The following is a 22,299-nucleotide window of genomic DNA, read 5'->3' on the forward strand; positions in this document are numbered from 1 at the left end:
TGACTTTCTTCACAGAATTGGAAAAAACTGCTTTAAAGTTCATATGGACTCAATACTCTTCTTAAAGGCTCAACTAAAAAATCATCTTCTTTATGAAAACTTCACAGATCACTCTAGTCAGAATTGATCTCTAACATATCCTAAATTTAGTTGTTTTTATAGCTATTGTCTTAGAATAAAGAAATACTCGGGGAGCCAACTCAAAGGTTCTCATGGTACAGAGACAAAAAAGGGTTTACTATCTTAAAAAAAAGTCACTATATCATTAGGGAGAAAAATAAACACCTAACTTAAAATAAGATATGTAGAGTAACTTAAAATCTATACCTAGTTCTATTAATATGTCTAAACTCTTAAGATCTCACGTTAATCTTTCATAGTGAGACTTGTGGCCCATCCTTAGAAGGTCTCTCTCTGCTGCCTCCAAAGAGATAATTCACTAAGGAAGGCTGAAGGGTTTTGGCTCTTTAAATAAACCTCAAACCATCTTCAATTTTTAAAAAATTTTATTTGAATCCACATTACAGTAACACTAATATCCATTACCACACAAATTGTACTGTAGCAGAAAGTAGTAATTCCACCTTAGGGTTTAATCATTTTATCAAATGCTTGTAAACATGTGCAAGGAAGGAGGTCAGAGCCCAATGCAATCTTTCAACTAAAGCTGTCACAACAACTTTTTTTGCTTCACTAATTTGCACATGTGCTACTAATAGGGGTTACACAATAGGACTATTTATATACTTAGAAAAATTCTGAATGATGTCTTCTTACCTAATGTTAGAACTGGCAGCAAAGGGAAAGTACAAGGCTATGGGTCACGACACTTTGATCCATCAATTACAGAACATTCATTTAAACACTCCAAGGATTAAGAGAGGTAGCAATTTAACATCACCTTCATAATCAAGGGCCAGGTAAAGTCTATGATTTAAAGGCTTTCAAGGTACATGTGAAGAAATGAAAACAGCCTAACCATGAGAAAGGCAGATACCCAAATTTGGACATGCCCATCATTTTATTATACAAAAGTGAATGGTTTCTATGTTTCCCTTAGTAGAGTAGTAATTTAACATGACCTTCATAATCAAGGGCATTCTATTTTATATATTATTACAAATGAAAATTCTATTACTGTTAATTTCAATTTCCCCCTAGTTCATAAAATACATTGATTTGTAGCAAGCTTTCATCAAATGCCTTTTTCTCGGCATCTGAATTCCAGTTTAGCAGATAACATGACCCCATCTCAACCACCCCCAAACTCTTCCAAGTATTCTAGAGTGCTATATAACAAACTATGTTCTGTGTAAAAAGCACTAAAATTGTGCTTTCATCTTGTTAACAATAATAAATAATTATAGTACTATTAAAAACTTACTTGAACTTTGCTTCCACCTCTTCAGCAGCTTTCTGATATTGTTCAGTGGTGACTTTGTAGAACTCTGAGCTCTGTGGACAAAGATTGATAGCAAAGGTTTCACTATCCAAGATGACAAAACGTGTGGAAGATTTACAATTTCAAAAAATACATAAAACCTTGTTTCAGCCACTCAAGCAGTAGAAGGCGTTCTTGTAAAGGTGGCATGGGTACTTATAAAACACATGGAAAGCTACTTGCTTAAATAACAGTAGAGTTGTTGGTACATACCAATTATAATTACAGAGTAAACTTTCACAGTTACGATTCCTTATCATTTGATCCTCTGGAGAAAATTCCTAACATTTTGGAAAGATTCTTTAGATCACCATTATTTGGAATCTACTCTTGTAAGATCAAAGGATGCCTGAGATCAAAAACTGAAATTCACACATATTCGTATTTGCCTATTATTCCACTGGTGTTCCTACTAGGATATTAAAGATCATTTCTTTCTACACAGTATTTTTGTCATCAAGATGGTATGTATGGCTCACACCTCTAATCCCAGCACTCTGGGAGGCCAAGTTGGGCAGATCACCTGAGGTCAGGAGTTCGAGACCAGCCTGACCAATATGGAGAAACCGGTGGCGCATGCCTGTAATTCCCCCTAATCAGGAGGTTGAGGCAGGAGAATCACTTGAACCCGGGAGGTGGAGGATGCGATGAGCAGAGATGGAGCCATTGCACTCCAGTCTGGGCAACAAGAGCAAAACTCCGTCTCAAAAAAAGAAAAAAAAAAAAAGTTTTCTTTGTGGAGTTTAAGTTGTTCTATCATTTCCACATGACCACAAGAACAGCAACATTTATAATAGCAACATTTATAACTAATTTATAACAAGGGGGCAGATTGAGATAATTTTAATAACAAAAAATGTTTCCACTATTAACATGAATGGACACATAAACAACATAAACCAAGATGCAGTGGCAAAGTGATGCCTTTCCTGGGGCAGCAAAATGTATCCATTCTACTAGCTACACTGAAACTGGTCTTATTGCAGGAGGTGGCCTAAATGACCCCATGAGCCCTGAGACTCAACGAAATATCCTGCAAAATGCACTGCATTAAAAAACAACAACAAAAACACCACCACAATACAGTGGTCTATTGTGTACCTTTCATTCTCTAATCACTCAGGTTTCATATGCATGGCTTGGGATCATTTATTTTTTAATAAATCATTGTTGGTTGGTGAAAAAATGAAAGTGAAATCCTCTTCACACCAGCAACCCCTTTGCATTTAACAATCTAGGTTGTCCAATGACAGTCACATCCAGGATTCTTGGATGTAGATAAAATCAATAGGTATGTGATTAGACAGCAGACTCAGGGTGGCTAGAGCCATGGACAGGTCACCATTAGAGATGATGAATGGTTTTCTATCAACCTATAGTCGCCTACGATGCTAACATTTACTATAATCTTATTTGGGCTACGATTTATCTTTCTTGCACCTGATCAATAAAGATGAACAGAACAGTTTTAAGGATCGATTGCAATTTTTTATCATTTTCAAGCACAAAGGTGCATTTCTGACAAGAAGACAATATTCTAAGTGTACTGCTGCTGCATTTTATAAAATTGCAATTTGAGTGATCAACTGCACTTGTCTGTATGCCGAGAGGTTTTAATTCCTCTGTAGGTCTCAAGCTATCAAAAAACCATTTGTCATCTCAGATACTTAACATTATGTCACACCTTCCTATCTGTTTCACTTATAAGATTTTCTTCTCTTTAAAATACACACCAGTCACAACACACGGTTTTGCAATGTCTGGCGTAATCTTTCCTTTGAACTCTTCTATCAAAGAATGTAGCAAAAAGGCAGTTACTAATCACTAACAATGGTTACTCTCACTAAAGATGAGAAACTCCCAAATTACTCTAACGAAATGTTGAGTGGGTATGATGTTACTGAACTATCTATTAAAATGCTGGCTAAGCAATAATATCTTAATTAATACTTTTGCTTACTTTAAGCACTGGAATTGTAATATCTGGACAGAGACAGGACTAAGTTGAAAGATCTGGTTTCTGGTTCTGTTCTGTGACCCTGAGGGAGTCTTTAATCTCCCCCAGCTTCCCTTCCAGTGTAACCCGTCGAGTATGGATGATAATATTAGCCTTGCTTATTTCTGCCAAAGCTGTTGAAGAAATCAAATAAGATAGGCAAGAGAGCTGTGAAATCTGTTAAATGTTTTCACAGAGTAACATCAACATCTCAATGAAATAATTTTGGGGGAAAATAATTAGGGTAATTCCATTCTAGGTATAGATTCTAAATGGTAAAAATTCTAAATGGTAAATATTATACGTTTTATTAAGAATGTACACAAAAGCCATAATACAAATTAGTCAGTTCCTCTCTGCTTTGCCATGACAAATGCAGGTAAAATTATTACTAATTTTGTCAACTTTCCTATAGGATGTTAAAACACACACACACACACACACACACACGCACGCACGCAACCCAGTACCTGTGTTGCTTGAAAACTTAGCACATAATTCTCAAATTAAAGCTTTAGGCTTTATTTATGCTCCATACTTCCACCTCAGTGACCAGTTTCCCATATTGCATAAAATCCTTCCAACAAAGAAAAGTCCCCAAGAGGTAATATCATGTAACAACCAAGGGAATAAACACAAGTATTCTCAAGATCTATGTGTAGACAGTGTTTAATTTATTAAGTATTTGCTTATTCGTGAAAGAAAACTAAATTCTTATTATGCTAATAACATCCATCTTTGGGAATCAGACCCTCAAAAAGCTTTCCATCTAACATGGGAGAAAAGAACAATTATTATCATGGAAAGTCACAAATGCCGAGTTAGAAGTCATAGATAAGTGTTACTGGAGTTCAGAAAGAGTAGAGATCTCCTTTGGCCTCAGTAGACACTTTTACAAATGAACAGAATCTATTCAAAAAAACAAAACAAAACAAAACAAAACAAAAAACCAAAAAAAGCACACACAAAAAAACAACCAACCCAACAAAAAACACTCATTGTTTTCCAGTGAGAGAATGGATAAATACTGGGTATTTGTACAGCGAAAATCTACAGAGTAAAGGAATGAATTAGACAAACATGCAGAGCAAAAAAGTGGTAGATCTGATCGGTAGGATGCACCTTATGCAAAGATTGGAAAAGCGAAAAATAATGAATGAGAAGAGTAAACACCAAGTTCCACTGATGATCTCTGAGTGGCAGCAGTCATGTGGTGTGGTGGAAGCGCACAAAAGGAGCTGGATGCCACAAAGTATGGGAACACGGGCTATGCTGGGTTGCTATATTTTTAAAAATGAGGTGTGGGCATGCAGCTAGTTGTTACATTGGCTTAAAATATTTTATAGGCCGGGCATGGTGGCTCATGCCTGTAATCCCAGCACTTTGGGAGGCTGAGGCGGGCATATCACGAGGTCAGGAGTTCAAGACCAGCCTGGCCAACATGGTGAAACCCCGTCTCTACTAAAAATACAAAAAATTAGCCAGGAGTGGTGTCTCGTGCCTGTAATCCCAGCTACTCAGGAAGCTGAGGCAGGCGAATCACTTGAATCCAGGAGTGAGCTGAGATCACGCCATTGCATTCCAGCCTGGGCGACAGATCAAGACTCCGTCTCGAGAAAAAAAAAATTAAATATTTTATAATACAGACAAAAATTGTATTACTCCTACTTCCCTCCAAAGGGGCTAACAATACAAGATTTCATTTGGCTAGAATATAAAAGTGTATTGGGCAGGGTGGGTACATCCTGAAGAGGTTGGCTAAGTGGGGATTTTACATATTCTTGAATACTAAACCGTTGCAGTGTATACACAATACTAAGCAAATATACTGTCTTCATTTTTATTGTGAAAAAAATTTAAAGTTACAGAAAATAGACAAAAGATTCCCATATATCCTTCACCTAGGTTCCCCTTATGTCCACATCTTAGATAATTATGATACAATTATGAAAAGTAATGATTTAACAATGTTACAATAGTAGTAACTGAATTACAGACTTAATTCAGCTATTTCCAGTTTTCCCACTAATGTTCCTTTTCTGTTTCAGGACCTAATCTTGGATCCCATGTTGTATTAATTGCCACGGCTCCTTAGACCCCTCTCATCTGTGACAGTTCCTCAGTCTTCCTTGTCTGTTATGACTTTGACACTTCTGAAGAATACTGGTCAGATATTTTGTAGAATGACTCGTGATTTGGGCTCATCTGGCGTTTTCTCATGGTTAGAGTTTATGCACTACTAGGAAGAATTCTACAGAAGCAATATGCCCTTCTCCTGCCTGATTTCAGGGGCTACTTTATGGCAACAGATCTTTTTATTGATGTTGACCTTGATTACCTGATTAAAGTGGTGTCTGTGGGGATTCTCCGCAACAAAGCTACCATTTTTCCTTCCTGTAATTGATATCTTGCAGGAGATACTTTGAGACTATGCAAATGTTCTGTTTCTTCTCAAAGTTTTGTCCATCACCTTTTGGTATTCACTGGTGAGTCCTGTTTGCAGCAATGATTACTGTAGTGTTCTGATGGTGCAATAATTTCTTTCTTTTTTTGAGATGGAATCTTACTCTTTCGCCCAGGCTGGGGTCCAGTGGCACAGTCTTGGCTCACTGCAACCTCCACCTCCCAGGTTCAAGTGATTCTCCTGCCTCAGCCTCTCGAGTACCTGGGATCACAGGGGGACGTCCACCACACCCAGCTAATTTTTGTTGTGAGCCCTTGGTTCAAGGTCTATGGACCACCAGCTTCAGAGTCACTTACGGAGCTTATTAAACTGTAGAGTCTTGGGCCACATCCTGAATCTCTGGGGATGGGGCCAGGAAGTTGCATTTTTTTACAAGCAGCTTGGGTGATTCTGAATACACACAATAAATTTGTAAACTACGGGGTTTCTAGAACAATGCGAGAATAATATAGTATTTAACTTGCCATTCAAAGTGAAAAAAATCAGTGTTTAGAAGAATAATCGCAAATAACCACTTTTCATAATTAAATATAGCTATAATCTTTACAAAGGTACTCCAAATTAGTGATTCTGCCAATGTTGCTGGCAGATCACTGGAGGACCCCAAACTGTTCCAAGAAGTACCCTGAATGGGTACTGAGAGGTAGGAGCACAACCATTTTCAGAAAGGTTGCTTCTGTTATCTCTGTTGTCTTCAGATTGTAACAGGTTGTACCTGCTGCTATCTTGTTTATTATTTATAGATGACTGTTACTTTAATGTCATCATTATAACTGTTTTCTTTGGTTAACCCTACAGTTTGTAGTAGGATATATGTCAATTTGTCTGATCATTTACTAATAGCTGAATTGTAAGACCTGTATGATCTGTGCTCAAATAAGGAACAATCACATTCCTATTTCCAAAGAAGATGCGTACATTCCCTCCCAAATTTGTTAAGAGTAATTACTCATAGTACATGGAGCGGGGAAGAAATCCTGTTAAGATGACCTTAAAAGAGAACTAAAAGAACAAGTGGGCCAGGTGCAGTGGCTCACACCTGTAATCCCAACACCTTGGGAAGCTAAGGTGGGAGGATCAGTTGAGGCCAGGAATTCAAGACCAGCCTGGATAACATGGTGAAACCTCATCCCTACTAAAAATACAAAAATTAGCCAGGTGTGGTGGTGGGTACCTGTAATCCCTGCTACTGGGCTGGCTGAGGTATAAGAATCTCTTGAACCCAGGAGGCAGAGGTTGCAATGAGCCAAGACTGTGCCACTGCACTCCAGCCTTGGTGACAGAGCAAGACCTGTCTCCAAAAAAAAAAAAAAAAAAAAAAAACAACGCAGAGAAAGAAAGATGTCCAGGATCTTACAAGGTGGTCTCTAATGAATAATCATTTTTTTGTGTGTAACAACATATCACTTCTGTGCCTATAAGGTCCTTTACAGCCTAAAATAAAAAATATCTTCATTCATATATACTCTGCATATTGTCCAGCCCTATAAACAGAAAAAAAAAAAAATACTTGATATGATTTGTCCAATGGTACTGTTAATATAAATCTGTGGCAGGTAAATGTGATTTAATTCAAATATCAAAGGTGCGCTTTAATAATTTCTTTCAATAAGAAAGTCTTATTGTTTGATGTAAGCATAAAACATGTTTTCTACCAAGACTCTTTGAGAAGGTAGATCTCATAAATTTCAAGTAGTATGACAGTACCTCTTAGATGTCTTAGCACTATCAACCATCTGATAAAGACTTGCACATCCTTGTCAAAGATAAGCCTAGTAAGCTCCTAGGATGTAAACTGTATCTAAAACAACAATATAATTCTCTATATTTGGAAGATATTTCTATCACCTATCCTAATAGACAAGGCATCACTGGAAACAATAGGTATTTTGATTTTCTGTATTAAAACACATTCCAATCTAAGGCATTATGGATCAATTACTGAAAACATAGGCAACAAACTGAGTGGGGAGACTGAAGGCTCCATTGTACATACTTTTTAATATGATTCCTGTAAAACATACGCATATGTTGTCCACAGAACTCTGCACTTAGGTGGGCGTTACTTAGCAGTACAGCACGGTGGTTAAGAACATGGACTTTGGAGCCAGATGGCCAAATCATGGCCCTACTCTTGTGAAACTGAGTAAGTTACTTAACCTCAACAGTTACTTGTCCTCTGTAAAACAGGAATAGTGTAATAATGATTACCTAATAGGATACTCTGGGGATTAAATAAGGTAATATATGTAAAACTCTTTGTAGCACCAGGGACTTAGGAATGCGAACTATTATTAAAAATTATTTGAACAGGGGAAAAAAAAACTGTATAGTATGGGTGGGGTGGTTTTTTTAAAACGCAATTTTAATAAAAATTTAAATCTTTAAAACAAAAGCCTTTTGTTCCATTAACCAGACATTGGTGAATGTTGCTCACACTGCTTACCTGTTCTGTTTTTCTGTTCCTTAAGATGGATGGGAAATATGAAGACAATAGTGGGCCAGTGTCAGGAGCGTTAATAGCTATGGCATTAACTAACCAGCCCAAATAAAAATCAAACCAATAACATTTGACCTTATCACTAATGAAATCCAATTAACTACATTAAACAGCAAAGGTACTTTAATGCCAAGACTTCCCAAGGCCTTGATTTTTACTCTATAGTGTGAATCTCTAAGATGAGAACTACTGTTCATGATTCTCAAACTGATTTGCTCAGGGAGCATCTTGAGGGAACAGAATCTCCTAAAATGGTCCATGAGAAATGCCAGATTAAAGAAAAGTCCAACCACATGTCAATCCTGCACTTTCTGGCATGCAACTTTTCTTTTCTCAAAGTGGCATTTTCTTACGGGTTATTTTTTAAACTGATGTTCAACAGGTAATTGGCAATATTGAAAGATGATTCCAAAACTGATGAAGATTGATGGTATCACCTTTTATTCAGTACCAATAAAGAAGGGCATGCTATTATCTTGAATTTTAAAAATCTGAGATGAAATCATTTAAGAAAATTGTTGCTAAACCCTCCCCTGTTCTCTCAGAACCCGGTGGTACATTGCAAAAATGGCCACCATGCTTTACTCTTTTCTATATCCGTGCCCCCAGCAACATGACTTCACAGCTTCTCTCATCATGAGCGTGTGGAGTTTACTTCCCCACCCCTTCAGTCTGGGCTATGTTTGTGTCTTGCTCTGGGCACCAGAATATGACAACAGTGATGGTGTGCCAGTTTCAAACCTGGGCCTCTCTCTTGCAACCCTGAACAGTGCCATGTCAATCACCCCAGGCTAGCCTGCAAGCGGAAGAGAGACTACACGCTATCTACGGTGAGGACAGCTAGAGCAGCCAAACCTCAGCCAACTCAGCAGGAGTGAGCCCAGTTGATAGCAGTCCAAATTGGTAACCTGCAGAATCAGGATGTGAATAAAATGGTAGCTGTTTTAAGCCACTAAGTTTGTGGCGGTTCATTATATAGCAAAAGCTAACTGATTATGCTCTTTCTCTGTGTTCTTACAAAGAAGAGACTTTTATAACTTAACACAGTGTACCAACAACTTGTATTTCTGTGTGGTCCCCACCTACTCCAAGCTCCCTAGGGGTAGGTATCTTGTCCTATTCATTGTTATACCTAGAGCACTCAGCAAAGTACATGACACACAAACTCACAGAAATAATATTAAGAGTGACACCTGCAATTCTAAACAGCATTTCAACTGTTGCTCATATTTAAAACAGCATGGGATAGAGACAAGTCTAAAGTAAATGAAATAATGTTATAATGAGGATGAAAATAACTACTACCTTTATTATATCCATTACAAATTGACAAACACTTCAGCCTGCAATGCTACCACAAAAAGGAAATGTGTATCACTTAAGATGTGTTCAATTACAATAATAGTACAGTAACAGTTGAAGCTCCAAACAGTAGCTTAAATAAGTAAGGGGTTTATTTTTCTTGTGTAATAAGAAATCTGGATGGGAAACTCACGGCTGATATAACTATCCAAGTGTATCAACAGATAACTAGGCCCCACTCTTCTGTCTTCCCTTGTAGCCACCATGAGCAGTTGACTTCTGTCCTCATGGTTCAAGGTAGCTACTACACCTGCAGTTATTACGCCCATGCCCTCAGGGTGGAGGAAGGGGGAGGTTCAGAGATTTGCACTTCCACCCGTTCGGCTACAATTATATCATGCAAAGGAGGCTCAGAATCCCAGCTACAAAGGAAGCTAGGGAATTGATTATTTTTGTTTTCTCACTTCTAGGGTAAAGAAGAAGAAAGAATTTGGAATGGGTGTTTACTGAGCGAATTTATTGTACCTGCCACAGAGAGCTGAGGTGACAGACAAAATCAAGTACAAAACAAACTGGTTGATTTCAGATGCAAGTATTCCAATATTTCTTTCCAATATCCCTTAAACTAATTTGGGGCATAGGAGGGATTTACCCATCTGGTATCTTCATCCCCAAGAACAAAGTTTCTAGACCGTAAGGAAGGAAACGGGAATCAACAAGAGTGGGCATCATTCCCGAGTTTCTTTGGGCTGGCCATGGCCCAGGATTTTGAATGTGCGATACACTGCCATTTTCCATTTTCAGAAAGTCTCACTTTTAAAAGCATATATTAAAATGCACACGCACAGATACACATTATTGCTAGATTTGAAAAGTATCTGTTTTCAAGTTCTAAATTTGATCAAAAGAAAACATGCACATACACACACAGTATACGTGAAATATTTTCTCAGATTCTGAATCTTCTGTTTTATTATAACTAGTATGATCATACCCGTCACATGTACGAAAAGAATAAATCAAAGAGGTCATAAGAAAAATGTAACTGGCTCTTGTCAGTTCTATTATAGAATGCTTCATATGGAGATTAGGGCATGACTATGTAACACATGAGAGCTGAGGTACAATTTAAATTCTGGTGGCCTGACACTATTTCCCAGAAAAGAACAACAAGATGACGGCCTGTCCATTCAAGGATGGTGGCAACTCCACAGATCCTCAGCACCGAGACAATGGTGGCAGGAACAAGTCTGGTTCTGTACTTTCAAGGTACAACACCACACTGGCTGTAGGTGAGACTGTCCTGTGTCTAAACTGGTCTATAGTTACTGCTAACAACTATAGGCCTCTTCTTCCTCCTACAACACATGCAAACACAAGTGTCACCCTAGGTGGCCAGCCAATTCCAACAAAGGTCCAGGGTGCCACAAACACCAATGTCAAATAAGAGCAGTTCTCATTGTTCAGTAGCCAGATTCAAAAGTCCTAATTATACTTTCTGTTATAATCCTCGCCCAGGAACTATGATATAGAATCAGCTAGATGTAGGCAAGTATGCTTTTCCAAAGGTGAGAGTTAAGCACTTGGGGATCCAATTTAATGCTGCATTAATTGCTGCACAGATACAATTCCTGGCACAGAAGCTCTGAAACAGTTATTTACTCAGTGGCATCAGGTGTTCAGAAGGAGTTCATGACTTGTCAACCATTCTTTATTTTTACAGAGTTACACAGAATCAAGAGATTGACTTTGCAATGGAACTACATTTTTTACCAGAACTTTAAAAGCTATTTTTTTTAAAAAATCAGTAATAGTCCAAATTTAGTTTATCTAGAAGTTTTAAGGTTTCTTCTATCAGAAAGCCTAATGACTGATTTGAATTTTGCCTTTCTTTTGTCTATACTCTAAAGTCGGTTATAGGTGGGCAGAAAAGCAGAAGGAATTTGAAATTCTTGGTTTAAGAAAAGCAGCCCTCCAACAGAGTAGCTGGAACCTTAAAGAATATTTTATTACTGAAACTTCTTAAACCCATGGCCTTGAGTCCACTTCCCTGAACTCTCTCCTTTTATCTCCTACCCTCCATCTTTACTCAACACCCCCAGGAGAATGCTGTCCTTAGACAGAAAAATCAAAGCTAATTTAAATAGTTTGCAAATTGCCAACATCGGTTCAGATTCACAGCATATCAGATCCAGTATTCTGTTTCTAAAAGGTACGCTAAGGAATGGTTTGGGTTATTTAAACTGAGTCTCGCTTTTTAACATCTAAAATGAGGACTTTATCTTTCAGGATGACTATATCAGTGGGACTATGTAAGCTCAGTACTTGGCATAGGGCCTGGTTTCTCCTTGTGGAAGGCAGAGGTTGTCCATCACAATACCATTCCTGCCAGCAACCTTGGCTCCCTAGGTAATCCAAAGAGCATGGATTTCCATTCATTTACCTACGCAACTATGCATGAACCTGAAGAATAATCATCAAGCGACGAATTCAAACTGCATCTCCATGTATCTAACATTCAGCATTGCTATTTGTTTTATGTAAGCACTGAACTCAAAAACCTAGTTATTTATCCTGCGTATCCCTAAATTTCTGCTAATAATAATTTGTGTATATGGATAAGTGAATCATAATTTGTCTCAGCCCTATTTTTTTCAAATCCATGTCACCAGTACTCAATAATAAATAACCAAGTTAGCAGTTCCTAATGAATCAAAAATCCTATTACATTCCACAGTCAAGACGAATTAAGATTCCCTATGGAAACAAGACTCTCACTGGTTTATCTTAAAATCTCTCCTTCCTCCTTAGATAACCCTAGTTTTAAGCTAGATAAATGGTAAACAAAACTAATATTCCAAGTTTGCTGCCAGTGAGGCTGAGCTGTAAGCAGAAGTGTTATATGGGACTTCCCAGTAGGCTGCTTAAAGGGAGCTGATCTAAGCTGACAGGGGATCTTTTCAGCCCTTTTTCCCAGCCTGCTATGTTGATGTGATGGCCAGAGCTCCAGCAGCCATCTTGGGACATAAGCTGACCTTAAAGAGCAAAGGCCTGTGTTAGGGTGCTGCAGTGGAACAATAGGTGCCTGGTGCTCTTATGACACTGAAGCCACCATGCCAGCCTTTTATTAAACAAGAGAAAAATCTACTTCTAATGTCAGCCATTCTATTTTTATGATAGACAGGGTGAACGTAATCAGGAATAGACCTCTGTAAGCCCTAAGATGTTTGCTTTTTGTACACCTCATGAATAACTTCAATAAAGTCAAATGCAACGACACACTAGAAGCATCTTTCTCCTTTGCAGTAATGCTTCACTTGTCAGGAATCTCCATTTCCTTCTGCCTCTCTCCTTTTCCAACAAAGAACAGGAAGAATTAAAAAATGTCAAAGCCATGTTTAACTCTCGCATCAAATCTTACCATCTCTGAGAAGTCACATTTCATGAAAACCCCATTGTCTCCTGGGTGCCTTGGCAAAATTAATAAACTGCTTTTATAATTACCCTTTCTTTCCATCTTTACTATATCTCATATAAAGAAACAGAGCTATTCAGAGCTTCTTCTGGCATTTCTAGTTTTATTCCAGGAGCTTTAGAAACTTCACTAATTAGAGTCTCAGGTCTTTTTTTTTTTTTGGTTTTCTAATTAGAATAGGAATCCTAGATTCACTGACAGCCCTGCCACTACACAAGGATAACCTTAGTTACATTATCTCATGCCTCAGTTTCTTCAGCTGGGCAATTAAAATAAACAACTGTACCAAAAACTCATTTGGCATCCTAAGTTTCCTTTTATTTGTCACTTTTTAAATTCTTTTAATACTAAAGGTCTGTGCCAGACACGGGGCCAAGAACTTGGAATATAATGGTGAGCAAACAGATGAATGGCCCTGCTTTTATAAAACTTACGATATCATGAAGGACCCAGACATAAATTTAAAAATCACACAAATATATAATTAGTAAACAATTACAGTGCTACTGGATCACTATGTGGAATTTTTTTATTTCTAGGAAGTGGTTTTTGTAATAAGGCTCTAAAGTCCTATATTTCTCTGAAGTATCTACCTTCATATTCAGTTAAGTTAGTTGTGATTTAATTTCTTTTAAATTTCTCTAGCTATTTGTGTCAGACAATTCAAGCTTCATCTCTCTACTTGTAAAAGTTTATTCTGACCCTTTTAGGAATAAAAGGAACCTACCAGTTTTGACATGGAAAGAGGTCCAAGAAGAAAACAGAAAGGTACAAAATACTTTGAATAGTTTATTTTATAAAATGATAAGCAAAAATACATGCACTCACATATCCAGAAATGTTCTGCAAGGAACAGTTGTTACAGACTTGAGAAGATACTTTTCTTTCTTTTATAGCCTTCAATAACAATTTAAGGTTTTAGCCTGGGCATGTATAATTTTATGAGAAAATATGCCTTCATTTCCAGCAGGTATTAAGTAAATTCTTATCATGCATGAAAGTTATCTAAATATTACTGGGAAAGTGACTCTAATCCTTTCTCTATTTTCCATGCTTACACTGAGACTTCTCATTTATCTCAAATATAAGGTATTAATTTTTCTATTATTCTTTTTAATAATAATGCCGATAAAAGGTCTCAAATCCTTCCATTATTGTAGCCCTTCTCCCTGTGATAAACCAGTATCAGCCATCTGCACTCACCTTTTGGACTTCTATATTACACACCTGAGACTTTTCTACTCTTGACATGGTTGTATGTCTCACTGTTTATTCTACAAGGGTGAGACAAAGCAATTTCACAGTTATCAGAAGGGTTATCACAAGAATTTACCGTGATGTCTTGCAAGACCTCTAGAGTAACTCTTAAATTACTGCATAGAACCAGCACAGGAACCTCCCATTCTCTCAAGGGCTGTGTGATGTGACAGAGTCACTCTCCAGGTCATCAGTTTTCCTTGGGAAGTGCTCAATGAGGTGATGCCACATGCACATTTAACAGTACGTCCACTGGATGGCTTTATACAGAAAGTGTCACATTCGTATTGCCAACACATCTCAGGCTTGCACTCCATTTTACTCCTGGTCTCATATCATCTCCTATGACTAGGAACTCTATAAATCTAACACACAAACTCTCTTGTGCTTGCTCAGCTACAAGCTCTAGTGCAAGCACACGCACACAGAGTCCTCTTGAAAACCGTGGGCCAAGAGGAAAGCCATAAATGATCAGCCTTACTGCAGACGAAGCAGGCAAACATTGGCTCCTTTAACAGCAATGCTCTTTAGCCCTGCATTCATTCATAATTTTATATTAATAATCTGAAGGATTTATAACAGATGCTCATTTGGATGATACTGGCTTACCATTCCACCTTCTTCTCCAGCCCTCAGAGAAGCCAACCTAAAATTCATTCAAGAAGCACTACTGCTGAAGAGCTAATAATACGGGTCAGGCCAGGGGTAGGTCCTAGGAATGAAAGGCTGAAGATACCTCGAACGGCTATTGGACAGAGAGCTCCAAACAGCTAACCAATTATAGTACACAGAGATAACTAGCTTCAGTTTCGTTGTCTTTCTTGTTTTCAAGAGCTCCAGATTATAGTGTCAATGCCACGGGAGGGAGGTATTTTTGTCATCCAACCTAGTGTTTCTCACATTTGTAAGGTTCATCCTACTGACTGAAAATACGATTATAGTAATCATAGAAATAACCATAGGACAGAGAAAACAAATTTTAAAGATTCTCATAAAGAATTAGAAGACCTTGGGCCGGGCGCGGTGGCTCCCAAGCTGAACCCAGCACTTTGGGAGGGCCGAGACGGCGGATCAGAGTCAGGGATCGCAAGACCTCTATCCTGGCTAACACGGTGAAACCCCGTCTACTACTAAAATACAAAAAAAACTAGCCGGCGAAGGTGGCGGGCGCCTGTAGCTCCCAGCTACTCGGTGAGCTGAGCAGGAGTAATGGCCGTAACCCGGGAGAGGCGGAGCTAGCAGTGAGCTGAGATCCGGCCACTGCACTCCAGCACGGGGCGACAATCGAGGACTCCGCTCTCAAAAAAAAATTAAAAAAAAAGAATTAGGAGTGAATTATTATTTCTTTGGAATCCAGGTTGAGAGAGAAACTGAGTGAATCCAGTTATTATTACCTTCAGCTAATTATCAATTAACTTCCTTATAGAGACTCATAACCAACAGATGGGAACAAGAATGCTTTCCAGAACAAAAGTTAAGTGTATAGACTACAGAAGGAGTCCTGTGAGGAAGGAGAGTTCGTGGAGTCAGGAATCCTGAGAGAGTAGGCTGGAGAGGCCAAGACAAAGCTTGTCTTCCTCCCACTTTTGCCTAGAACCCGACTTTTTAAAATAAGATTGCGTCAAATCTCTAGCAAGACAAGACAGACACATTCTAATAGAGGCCACCATAAATAATTCATTCTGATTCAGAAAATCTACTTAAGAAAAACTTTCCTGAAGATTGAGCAAACCTCTGAACTCTTTCACAGGCATGATACTTGCTATGCTCCTCAGCACCAGCTGAGCTGTAATCCCAGCAGAATCAAATCTATTTGCTCAGAAGTAATACGTTTGCAGCACCACAGAAAATACGCACCTCTAATAAAGGGCGAGTGCCACAAACAAGCTCAGTATCCCAGACTGTGCACACCTCTCTAAGTGAATAAGAAGATGAAACAACTCCGACTGACCGCTGCAGGGTGACAAGTGAAAGCCTTAATGAGGAGGTGTTCTGATGGTGTACACAAGGCAAAGCATCCTTAAGCTCAAAGGATCACTACGCTCAGGAAGTTCTCTGTGTCACCTTTTGACATATAAAAGATGACACAAATGAGTAAGATGGATTTACTCATTAAGAACTACGGTGTAATCCCAGCACTCTGTGAGGCCAGGGTGGACAGATCACCTGAGGTCAGGAGTTTGAGACCATCCTGGTCAACATGGCGAAACCCCGACTCTACTAAAAAGTACAAAAATTAGCCAGGCGTGATGGCACACGCCTGTAATCCCAGCTCCTCAGGAGGCTGAGGCTGGAGAATCACTTGAACCCAGGAGGCGGAGGTTGTAGGGAGCTTAGATCGTGCCACTGCACTCCAGCCTGGGTGACAGAGCGATATTCCGTCTCCAAAAAAAAAAAAAAAAAAAAAAAAAAGAACTATGATGCACACTCTTTTAATGCACACACTTAACATCTATATTCGATGAAGACAGTCTTGGGATTGGTGCAGGCAAGGGGGTATAGAATTACCATCCAAGACAGTGTCTCATTGTGAATCTACTTTTATCACTGGCATTGTGCACTCTCCGAAGTCTGGGATGAATTGTATTATATTCTAAGCTGAGATTTCACCTAACAGAAAATACCATTCTTTCAAGTCTCCTGATCGGGGAGTAGCATGGGGAAGGGCCAGACTGCAGGTGTCCAGCACATACATTTCCTTGATAGTCGCATTCGAAAAATTTGAAAGACAAAGATTGGTAAAATCATTTGATTTTACCCTATCAAACTGGCTGTCTTACTTGCTTTCTTTTATTTCACAGATGTATTAAGTGTAATGTGCAAATGAGGAAATGGGTTCCCTCATCATTTGCTAGGAAGAGTATAAATTGGTACAATTTATGGCAACATGTTTCAAATGCCTTTCGAGTGTACTCCGACTCAAAGGCTTCATGTCTGGAAATATGTGAAATAATCATAAATGTATATAAAAACGTAGCTTAAAATTTGTTCATTGTGGAGTTCATCATATTGAAAAATGAAAAACAAGTATTTAGCCACAGAAAATAGCTAAAGTAAGTAGTAGATTATTCACATAATGGAATGATAGGGCTGCTTAGAGTTTGGTTTGTTTTTTCCCCCTTTCCCCAAGAGAAAAACGGAGAGAAGAAATGTTTAAGTTTTTTTTAGCCCTTGGTGAAAAGATATAAGAATAAGGACAGTTACACAACAGTTTCTTATAGTTTTCCAAACTGTACCAACTCTCCCTCTAGAACAAAAAAGTAAAAACAAAAATCTACCATTTCGGCACAGTACAAACCTACGCAACCACAAGGTCAATACAGATGAGAGAGTGGGGATTAATTTTAAAAGGGGTTGGGGACAAACCAATTTTAAATTATGAAGGTAAAGTCCTATTTATTATTAGTATCTCTGAAATTCTTCTGCCATTTGTTAAGTGGGTCAATGTTCATTTTTTATTCACTCAAGTATTTACTGAATGCAACTCCTACAGAGTAAGGTCCTAGGACCCGAATTAGATTTTTAAAAAAATTTAGTTATGTAATTCCAGTGCTTATGATCTACTGAGATGTATTATAACATTCATATTCAAAAGTCTCCCGAAAGAAGTGAGGCTCTGGAGATTCCTCCTATACAAGGGAACACAATTCTATCAGGGCAAGAGTTGAAAGCATAGGAAAGCTGGAGTCTTGGACTGTCCGAAAGCAAATATTGTTAGGAATCAATTATTTCCTATGTTCATATCATTTGATTTTATGATAAAAACCAGCCAAGAAGCAAGTAAATTAGGGGCCACTATCTTTATTTTACCAACTAGGAATGGAATGTTTAAACAAGGTCACACATTCGCTGGTGTTCAATAAGGTATTGTCACCCACAAAGGGGTGACAATAAAATGCATTTCATCAAATGATCTTTCAGTCTGGCATGATGTCACTTTCTCACAGAAATAAATCAGTCCTTAAGTCCAGAGGTAGAAGGCCTTAGGTCTTGAGGTTTAAAATATTATATAGTTCCTTCAGTACACAGCAGTAGATGGTACCCTACAGAGTACTTGACTAAGTCATGCCTTTTGTTGACCATGGAGGGTTTATATTTATTTCTTAACCAAACCACAATACCCAAGAAAAAGAAGACCCAATACAGATGATACACATATCTGAAGTTTAATTTCTTTTCATCAATTTTAGCACAAACTGAGATGTTAATGATAATTGTGACATGGTTTTCTCTAGTGCTAACAACACACATAAAGTTATGCAGGTGAAAAGAAAAGTCAGTTTTAAGGGTTAAAAATCAGATATGAATTGGAGAAAGCTCAAAAGTGGCAAAGGGATCACCGATCTATTTCAAAGACCTGTTTATCTTTTGTATTTCAAAGGAAAGGCCTTTTGAAAGACTTGGCAGAGAAATATGCATGTGAATAGAGGCACATTGAAAAGTCTTAGCTTTCAGGTATAATGGCTCTTCCTTAGAAGGCAGTGTGCAGGACTCCTGAGTCTCTAAGGTGTATTTCATATGCTACCAAGTACACTAAGAGCCCTGCAGTATTGCCTGTGTCCAGCTTCTATTTGGTGGCTCATTAGCATTTTCCTGCATTAAACTCTACCTAAAAGTTTTACCCCTCAACTGCAGAAAAGCAATTCATTCATGTGGTACTGAAATACGACAGAATGTGTCATATTTGTTAAAAAAAAAAAAAAAAAAAAGAAGAAGAAGGTGGGTGGGATGGGGAGGAAAAGATAGCTATAGAGGACCAGTAAACACGTTTGATAGTCTTCTAGAAATATTCATGAAAATCTGTCCCTGAAGACTGCTGGTATTTAGTAGCCAATCTTTGCCACGTGGCTCTTCTGAAAATTGTTCTTAGAAAGATCCCACAAAGGGGTGACAATAAAATGCATTTCATCAAATGATCTTTCAGTCTGGCATGATGTCACTTTCTCACATCTTCCATGTGGGATGCAAATCTCCTTCCAAGGCCCATCTCATTTACTGTGTATTCTGCCTAGTGTAGGTCCAAGTCCTTCCAGACAAGACCTATATACAAGAATGCACCCATCCATGAGAGACAAAGCATATGCATTCTGTTAGTACCCACAAAGGCAGACACTGGGGATTTAGGGAGTTGAGGTCTACAAAAATCTTTAAAGAACAGCATATTCACTCTACACAAAAGAGGTTCTTATGTGACCCCTGTGATTTGAACACATTTCAAGAGAAAGAGACTAGATCTTTACTTTTGAAAAGATTTTATTAAAAGACAAATGTGAAACATAAATGGAATCGGGGTGAATAATGTGAATTAGGCTCTGAAATGACTCCTTTTCCTAGTACACCTTCATAGAAATTACAGGGCAAAGAAAAGTCTGCAATAACCAGGTTGTGTTTGAATGTCGCCTTATTGCTCAGTGTGACCCAAATGTAACCAGACCAAATCCATCAGCAGCTGATGTAAATGGCCTTGTGCTAGGCTTAGTTTCAACAGGCATTCTCTTAGACTGGTGAAGCCCTCTCTCCAACTAGAGGCCAAGTTATTAGGAAATTGTTTGTCATCTTAGATTGAATTGATCATTTGTTTCCCTGAATTCTTTCTCTCATCATTTACTCATTACACGCCTCCTCCTGACAGAAGTAGACATTTATTAGCTTCTGCATTCATTGCATTGGCAAACAGAAACATTCTGCTGCATTTCCTGGGGGTTCACTCATTAATCTATTGGATAAGAGACTGAAGTTTTCTACAGGGCAAAAAAATTAAAATATCAGTCAGGTTGACAGCTGGGAAAATGAGGGTCTCTCTGCGACAAGCTTGCTGGAGTTTTTGGTTTAGTGAGGAGCTGCAATGTTATTTCACTGCCCCACCACTTCATATGTAACTAGAATTGTGGGCTATCATCTGGTGAACTAATATTCCACAAGAATAATACACATGGTGTACTGTAAAGTATCTGAGATGCAAAGCTAATTGCTATTTTAAATAGAACATAAAACAAAAGGCTTTCAAAGATCCATTTCTAAAAGGAGCTAGGCAGAGAGGCTGTCTTACTAAATCCATGAAACTGGAGTTAGAATCATTGAACTTTAAGGTGTAAAGACCTTCCAGGTCATCAAATCCTGTTGCAAGAATCTTCTTCACAGTATCCCTGACAAGTGATCGTTCTCATTGTGCCTAAAACACTACTGGTGACAGGGAGACTGGCAAATCTCAGAAGGCAGCCTATTTTATATATATATTTATTTTTTTGAGATGGAGTTTTGCTCTTGTTGCCCTGGCTGGAGTGCAATTGTGTGGTCTTGGCTCACTGCAACCTCAGCCTCCCAGGTTCAAGTGATTCTCTTGCCTCAGACTTCTGAATAGTTGGGATGACAGACACCCACCACCAACCCCAGCTAATTTTTGCAATTTTAGTAGAGATGGGGTTTCACCATGTTGGCCAGGCTGGTCTCGAACTCCCGACCTCAGGTGATCGGCCTGCCTCGGCCTCCCAAAGTGCTGAGATTACAGGCGTGAGCCACCACACCTGGCCTAGGCAGCCTATTTCAGAGCTGAAGATCTCTGGATGGCAGGGGGCACTTCCTAACAGTGGCCTTACTGCTTGTGACCTTGGGCAAGCTACTCAATCCCACTGGGTCTGGTTTTAGAAATTAGCGACCCCTGTGTTGAAAGAATCGGAGCTGAAGGAGAGTAAAGTCATTTAGAGGCTCAACTACTTTATTCCAGCCAAAAGCCCATTTGGCCTAGTAGGTCACGGGGTAACTCCCATCTTCTGGGACAGTGCCTCTCCACAAGCAAAACCAGCACACTTGTCTGTATTTCTCTGTGCTGAGACGCATTTGAGCTCATTCAGAGGAGAGCTTTCTTCGATTCTTTTTTACTTCTTTCTTCACTTTGTTGTTGAGACTGAGTCTCGCTCTGTCGCCCAGGCTAGAGTGCAGTGGTGCGATCTCAGCCTCCCAGGTTCAAATAATTCTCCTGCCTCAGCCTCCCGAGTAGCTGGGACTATAGGCACGCTCCACCATGTCTGGCTAATTTTTGAATTTTTAGTAGAGATGGGGTTTCACCATGTTGGCCAGGTTGGTCTTGAACTCCAGACCTCAGGTGATCCACCTGTTTCAGCCTCCCAAAGTGCTGGGATTACAGGCATGAGCCTCCGCACCTGGCATCTTCACTTTTTTCCTCTTTTCTCTTTAGTTTCACTTCTCTTGAGCCAATTTTTGTTCTATACCTTTCATTCTTGACAAAAAACAAAAGTAATGATGCAATGGAAAGTTCTGCACAGCCATTAACACAACCCTTCAAGCAGATGGCATGTGCCAGCCCTTGCCCCAATAATCCTAATTCTCTAATATCAACTTTCTGAGTTTTAGTCCTCAGTTCCACAAAGCATGAATAGCCTAGTATTGTGCCACGTACTGGATATACAAAGAAAAACATATTTTTAGTCTTTAGCTCTCTGAGAGTTTGTATGCTAGAAAACTAGCCTTCCTGATTTAACATCGCTTAGAATATTGCCCATATCCCATCAAATCACTTTGAGGATAAGAAAGAGTATAAATGCTAATAATAATATCTTTACAAATCAGTGGCATTTTAGCCAAGTGTTAATACAGACATTTTTTCTAAATAGTTCTTAAATCTGATCCCAGAACATGCACTTTATATAGATTTTCTCATGCAAACCTGACAATACCTCCATCAGGTTGGTATGATTATCCCCATTTTCCAGATAAGAAAACCAGGGCCCCCCGAAATGAAATACTTTGCCAGATCATTTGAGCTTGTCTGTGGCACTGGCAGGGTCAAATCCAAGCAGCCGAGCTCCAGAGATAATATTCTTTTTTTTTTTTTTTTTTTTTTTTT

The 22,299-nt window shown here is 38.7% G+C and overlaps 1 protein-coding gene across 12 annotated transcripts in view; it reads right to left on the reverse strand.

Moving 5' to 3' along the window:
• Positions 1 to 22,299, reverse strand: part of CHCHD3 (coiled-coil-helix-coiled-coil-helix domain containing 3) — a 302,539-nt gene that overhangs the window by 53,594 nt on the left and 226,646 nt on the right. For 11 of the 12 annotated variants that reach the window (XR_001887843.1, XR_001887842.1, XR_001887841.1 and 8 more), the window contains one exon: positions 1,385 to 1,455. Coding sequence is in view for 9 of the 12 variants with exons in the window: in XM_017885073.1 (XP_017740562.1) it covers positions 1,385 to 1,455 (71 nt within the window). In the remaining 3 variants the exon portion in view is untranslated. Of the gene's footprint in view, positions 1 to 1,384; positions 1,456 to 3,401; positions 3,572 to 22,299 lie in introns of those variants that run through there. The other variant, XM_017885071.1, reaches the window with a different exon arrangement.

Source organism: Rhinopithecus bieti, unplaced genomic scaffold (genome assembly GCF_001698545.2).
Source record: "Rhinopithecus bieti isolate Rb0 unplaced genomic scaffold, ASM169854v2 scaffold_13262, whole genome shotgun sequence".
Lineage (NCBI taxonomy): Eukaryota > Metazoa > Chordata > Mammalia > Primates > Cercopithecidae > Rhinopithecus > Rhinopithecus bieti.